Genomic DNA, 7081 nt, shown 5'->3' on the forward strand with positions numbered 1-7081 from the left:
CTCCTGTCGGTGTATGAGGTTTTGTCGACGTACTGTGCGTCCTACGAATCCGCGTCCGCTGAAATCAGTCCAGGCGCATTATCAAGATTCTGCGGTGGCGCGCCGATGACTGGAACAACCACACCATTTTCCTTGTGGTTTTCGAGGTTGTCGTTCTCGACTCTGTTTATTGAGCCAGGCATTTTTTTCTGAAATCAAAAGATCTTGGACAAGAAAAAGTGTGAAAGATAACTTGCGTTTGTGTAATGAAACCAGCAAGAAAATAATCACTATTATTTTTAGCCCTACGGTGGGCGCCAAACTGCTTACCATGAAAATGGTAATAACAATTGAATTTATAAATGGGGCTCTAAAAATACGTGATCTATTTTTATGCTAGTTGTTAGAGCAGTGAATGCTAGATATATGAAGTTAAACGATGAAATACAAGCTAAAATGGGGCAACGATCAAACAGAAGGGCTTGATACCCAGGCCTCAGACTGATTGATGGAAGGCCTCGGGGTCGATGCCTGGGTTCGAGCTCGAGCTATCGGGGATAACCAGGAAAGGGATAACAGTTAGGATATAATTAAAGAAGTTTATGGCCAATATCAAGCAATAAATCAAGAATAAGTATGAAGGCAATAAATGTAAGAGATAGTCTCGAGCGTGTGAGTTAGAGAGAGAAGAGAGAAAGTTATTATTGATCTTGTGTAGAGTAGTTGGAGCAACAGCTGCCTTTACAAAGTGATGGGGATCCCCTTTATATAGGAGGGGAATCCTATTATAGTACAAAATGCATTAGTTGTAAAAGCATGGAGATGGGATGGCTAGACCCAACTCTTCGATACAGGCTCTGGATAGGCCGGCTCTATCAGACTTAGCCATGTGCCTTGGGAATCCCCCATTTTGCTCTAGCCTTGATCTTCATCTTCTTTGAGTCGGGTCTCGACGAGCCCCGAGGGAGGGAACTCGGTCGCAACTCCGCATTTTCGTGCTCTCGAGATATTCTTCTGAAGTGACTTGATAGCAAGAAATTAGGCCCTCTGATTTCGCCGCATACACACTATGTGGGTATTAAGGTTTCATGACCCTTTTTATGAAAGACTACACAAACCTACACCCCATTCTTGTCCATTTTTTACTCACAACCTCCCCACATACCTTAAGAACACATGCATGCAAGGTAAGCACTCCCATCCCCATGAATTACCTTATTAATGCCCCATTCTAGCTACATTTTGAAATTTGGAGATTGGGTGATAGAACCTTACCTCTTGCGAAGAAGATATAGGTGTCTCTTTTGATAATCTTCAAGGTTTAAGCAAGAATTGAAGAAAAATTTCTTTGATGAAAAACACCTTCTCCCTCTAGAACCCTCTTTCTCACTCTAAAGATATCAAAAATTTGCCTCAAAATGGCCTAAGGTGGGTATTTTAATAAAATTGGGTCGGGTTTAAGAATTAGAAAATAGGTAGCCCCGACACAGATCTGTAGTCACATATGCGACTGCATATTGCTTATGCGGTCCGCAAAATGACCGCAAAAGATGGCCTAGGGAGTTGGGCTGGTGTGCCTCACTCTACAGCCATTATGTGGCCCACAGACCTGTTCTGCGGTCGCATAATGCGCCGCAGAACCTCCCTCCACAAAAGTCTAAGGATGATTATGCGATCAAAGTGCAGTCACCGAAATGGTTTTGCGGTCGCATAATGAACCGCAAAAATGACATAAAAAATGGCCAAATAGATTGCCTCACTCTGCGGCCATTCTGTGGCACACAGAGTGATCATGATGCCGCATAATTAGCCGCAGAAACGCACACTTCTACAAAATATTTTTCTTTAAATCTTTAGCGTACTGTTCAATCCAAAAGGTCTGAACTGCGGGGAGCTTGCGAGCCGCAAAGAATTTCTATTACTATTAACCCCTACGCCTACTCCGGCATCACGAAATCCAGGTTTTTAGGAAACGATTTACGGGGCCTTACAATTTCAAAGCTGTTCTATGTGTAGTTTGTCACATGTATGGCTAAGTTTGGCATCCATTTGGGTAAGTAAGTTATTCGTTGGGCCTGGTGTTTGACCATATGTGTTGTTTCACATGTGCATTAGATTTAGGAGTATTGTATTGTCCTGGTGAGCCTGTAGTTTGGTCCTGTTGTTTGTCTGGGGACTAATTCTATTGAAGGCCTGGGAATACCCTGGGTTTACTTTGATATTGGGCCTACAATTGCTTTAGAGGCATGTATTTGTTTCAGCCTGTATTTGGTCCTCTTTAAGTATGTATTATTTCATTCTCGGTCTGTAATAATTTTGTAAACAAACAATGGGGATTTAGTGAAATTGGGGGAAGGGGCGTGCTCTATTATGGTATAAAAGGGCAGAAAACATGCCTATAGGGTCTACGTGCTTTATTTGCTACTTTGTTTAACTTGCTTTATTTCTTCACACTAATAAAAATCATGTCTATAGGAATCCCGCACACTTCACCTAACTTGTCTAAAACTCGTATATTATCTCAAGCATGTTAGAAATCACTATACTTGATTTTCTGTCTACTACTGTGCGCTCTTAAATAACATGCCTATAGGAATCAAACGCCTTGATTAATTATTAGACAACATGCCTATAGGATATGATAATACATGTCTTCACTAAATGGTCATCTAAATATCATGACTATAGGATTTTAATAAACTACTTCTGTTATTTTCGTTACACTACCCCGCCTAGATGACATGCCTATAGGGATAAAATTTTATAAAATCAAGTTCAATTGTCAATCCTAACTATAGGATATTATCACCCATCTAGAAAACATGTCTATAAATCAAACGTTGTTAACTCTAAGCCTTCGAACAGTCTTATTGCCTCATTGCGTGAACAATTTAGAGATCATGCCTATAGGGGTTTTAACTTTTTCAATCGGGAGTTCATCTGTCTAACGCTGCAGCACTGCTTATACTATACTAGAAAGTAGAATCGCATAGAAACCATGTCTATAGGATTTAACAACTCTAATGCATCTTAATTCTAAAACTATATATTGCCTATTCTGCTCGCGTGCATTTGTTGTTTATGTGTGGAGGCTAACTTTGAACCCTTAATTGTTTTTATGTGAAGTCCTATCTATTTTGTATGTCACCTAGTTTTATCATTTTGAGTAACCTAAGTAAAATCTAAAACCACCTAATAGTAGGTCCAAAGCCTCCTAGACCATAGGCATGTGACGGGTAGTGCACACATAGGATACTGTTTAGAATTGATCTAGAGCATCTTTAAGTAATAACTTCAACATAGTATTTAGGTAACAGGAGATGATAGTCTGTGCCCGCTGAATAATATGAGCAACCCCTACCCTAAAGGAGTTGCGAAGTATTATTTATGTTGCACAGGGTGATCCTTTAGGCTAAAAAATAATGGCCTCGTATCCTTTATATTCTTGTTGTTCACACCTAGTCGTAATTTGATGCAATTGTACTCCTTGTGATTTTAAAACTTGCATCAATTAGTCAGATAGTTAATTCTTATATTACAATAAGAGTCTTAAACTTCTATATCTTTCTTTGCTTATTTGATCACCTAGCTTAATTATCTAATCCACATAGTATGAAATTTGACCAGGACCAACACTTGTAGACCTTGAAGAGTGCCTAACACCTTCTCTTTGAGGTAATTTGAGCCCTTATCTGATCTTTGATGACGTATACCAATCAAATAGAGTTATTCACAAATAGGTGCCCTAACGCACCTTAAAAATCATCAGGTGGCGACTCTTCTCTTTTAATACCTCATTTAGAAGAGTTGTCACATGTCGAAACCTGATTTTGCGAGAAAATGGGGCACGACAGCATGGCGACTCTGCTGGGGATTTATATTAAGGCTCTTACCATAATAAATTTGACTTATGTGGATTATTTCCCTTATTTTTCTATATTTGCTTAAATTGTTATGACATGCACATCCCTTCCCTTATTTTCCTTTATTTTTTCAAATTGCTATGACATGCATATACCTTCCCTTATTCTCCTATATTATTTTATTTTGCTATGACCTGCACATCCCTTTCCTTATTCTCCTATATTTGTTTAAATTGGTATGACCTGCACATCCCTTCCCTGATTCCATGATGTACGGGTCTGAGCGTTGGCCTGTTAAGAACTCACATATTCAGAAGATGAAACTAGTAGAAATGAGGATGTTGAGGAGGATGTGTGGGTACACTAGGATGGATAAGATTAGGAATGATGATATTCGAGAGAAGGTGCACGTGGCTCCCATTGATGATAAGATGCGGGAAACGACGCTCAGATGGTTTAGGCATGTACAGAAGAGAAGCCCAGATGCTCTAGTAAGGAGGTGTGAGTGGCTGGTTGTGGAGGGCACAAGAAGAGGTAAAGGGCGGCCTAAGAAGTATTGGGGAGAGGTGATCAGGAAGGACATGGCGAGGCTTCAGATTTTCGAGGACATGGCACTTGATAGGAAGATGTGGAGGTTAGGGTTGTAGGTTAGGAGGTAGCTGAGTCTTTCCTTACTTCGTACCATTGTTAGAATAGTCCGGTAGGGTTTTTGTCTAAGATAGCTAGTGGCAATGTCGTGTATTACTATTTTGCTTTTCAGTTCCGGACCTATTTACTAGCTATCGCTTTTGTTTTGCATCTTTCTTCTAGATTTCATGTTGTTCCTATTTTTCCTATAATTTCTATGGTGATACTGATATTGTCTCCTTTTGTGTTTTGTCCTCTTTAGCCGAGGGTCTTTCGGAAACAGCCTCTCTACCCCTTCGGGGTAGGGGTAAGGTCTACGTACACACTACCCTCCCCAGACCCCACTAGTGGGATGTCACTGGGTTGCTGTTGTTGCTATGACCTGCACATCTCTTCCCTTATTCTCATATATTTGTTTAAATTGCTATGACATGCACATCCCTTCCCTTATTTTCCTTTATTTGTCTAAATTATTCTAACATGAACATCCCTTCCATGTTTCCCTTTATTGCTATGACATATATGACCTCTCTCTGTTTCCTACATCTTGTCTAAGACTACTATATTATGACTCTCCCATCCCTATTTCCCTGCCTTCTTCATTATGTTCTCGCATGTTTTCATGAGTTAAACTGACTTTTCTTTTTGTTTTTTTCTTTTTTTTTGTGCTCCTGTTCATCTTTATCATAATTGTTGTTTTTACGTACTTTTATCATGCAAATACTTGGCAATGTTTTACTATTTCTGGATAAAGCATGCTCCACACCATACTCCATTCATGCCTATTATCAACATAGCGGCGCTTGACGAGTGTCTGCACTTTCCTGAAATCACCCTTTAAAATCGGAAAGGCTTATTTATGCTAGACTAGTCGATCAGCGGTGCAGTCGACGGTCCCGTGCCTTTCCCTCTCAAGTTGTTCACTTGGGAGTACCAGTATAGACCTTTATAGAAACCACACTACGATTTGAAATGTAAATGCATCATGCTAAACCTAGTACGGGTTGAGACGTCATTGACGTAACAACCCGCTTAGATAAAACCTTGTACAAATTCCAACGAGATTTCCACAATTCTAATGGACACTATCATATTATGTGCATTACTTGGAGAATATATGCCAACATATTGATCATTATTGCGTAAGTAGTCGGATCTGGAGGAGGAAAGAGCTAACCTTTGTTGTTTGCAGAAAATGAAGCACGAAATCCCCATGTTCGGTATGGTCGAAAACATCCTGCCTATGCAAATTGATTGGTGGAAAGACCTTGAACCTTGTGAAAGAAATCATGTGAGGAGAGTACTTGGTGACCTGTCATCTTTGTTGAACGTTCGACCAAATAGGGAATTAATCGAGGCCGTTACCATGTTCTAGGATGAGAAAAAAGTTGTTTTTCGATTTGGCAATATTGAAATAACTCCTCTCCTGGAACAAATAGAGGTTTCTCCAAATTACCATGGGATAGTCTGGGATTGCTATTGCCAGAAAATCACACTCCACATGGTTTTCTAAAGATGTTGGGTTTTAAGAAGAATGATGAACTGCTTTGTCTAAAGAAATCATACACCTCTTTTGAGTTTCCTTACGAGCGTTATGGGAATAGAAAATGATATCGTCTTCACCATGATATACTAGACATTACTTCTTTAGGATGGGTGTATCACGGGGTTTATGTTTCATTTTCTACTTCTTGGGGTTGTTGATCATTCCGATGCAAGGAGGAAGGATTCATACTCACCTAGCCATGGTCGCCACGACCTTAATGGATGGCATCGAAAAACAAACTTATACTATCATCCTAATGATCTTAGCTGAGATGTATCATGCTCAAGATCGGTGCAAGCATGGGTTCAGAGACTTTGAGGGTTTTAATCGATTGCTACAAGTCTGGCTGTTAGAACACTTCAGAGGGGTGAATATCATCAATAGATTCCATGAAGGACACTGAATGACTACATAGACAATCATCACCAAAAGAAAATGACATTTATTCCAGACAGGTTTACAAAGCCTGGAAATATTGTTGGTTGGGTGCGTTTATTCAACAATCGGATAGACGAGCAAGTGCATTGGATGTTTGAATGGTTTTCTAGTAGAGAGTTCATCATCAAATCAAAAGGGACTACTCACTTGGTACTTATCGGGTTGTGAGGCATCTACCCTTACGCTCCTATAAGGGTAATAAGGCAAGATGGAAGAAAACAAGTCACACCTCAGGTTTCTAACATGGTTTAGTACAAGGCAGATTTCAAGGGAGATGTCATCCCATTCAAGTTTGAAGCGCAACACATGTGGAACCAAAAGATCATTGTGGAAGGAGAAACTATTGAGCCAGACAGGTATCACACCGGTCATATGTACTACTATCTATCATGGATGGAAAACGATGTAGTTGGGGACGTCAAACCAGGAGTCAATCTGAAGGATAGGATCATAGATGAGTGGCTGAGGCACAGGTGAAGTACAAGAGGCTACACAAAGGGTGTTCGAGTCCGAAACCAAGCATATGGAGCAACAGAAAGTGAACATGGAGGCGATAAGGGAATGGAAGGAGATCGCCACTAAGTCGACGGGGAGATTAGAATGCTTGGAGCAAGGACGGATGGAGCTA

General features: G+C 40.2%; 1 protein-coding gene across 1 annotated transcript; it reads left to right on the plus strand.

The window, feature by feature from the left end:
* The first annotated feature begins 4111 nt into the window (after positions 1 to 4111).
* Positions 4112 to 4489, plus strand: LOC138887391 (uncharacterized). The gene has a single exon (XM_070169141.1). The coding sequence runs from the start codon at positions 4112 to 4114 to the stop codon at positions 4487 to 4489; it is 378 nt and encodes a 125-aa protein (XP_070025242.1).
* The last annotated feature ends 2592 nt before the right edge of the window (positions 4490 to 7081 follow it).

Source organism: Nicotiana sylvestris, chromosome 3 (assembly GCF_000393655.2).
Source record: "Nicotiana sylvestris chromosome 3, ASM39365v2, whole genome shotgun sequence".
In the NCBI taxonomy this organism is placed as follows: domain Eukaryota; kingdom Viridiplantae; phylum Streptophyta; class Magnoliopsida; order Solanales; family Solanaceae; genus Nicotiana; species Nicotiana sylvestris.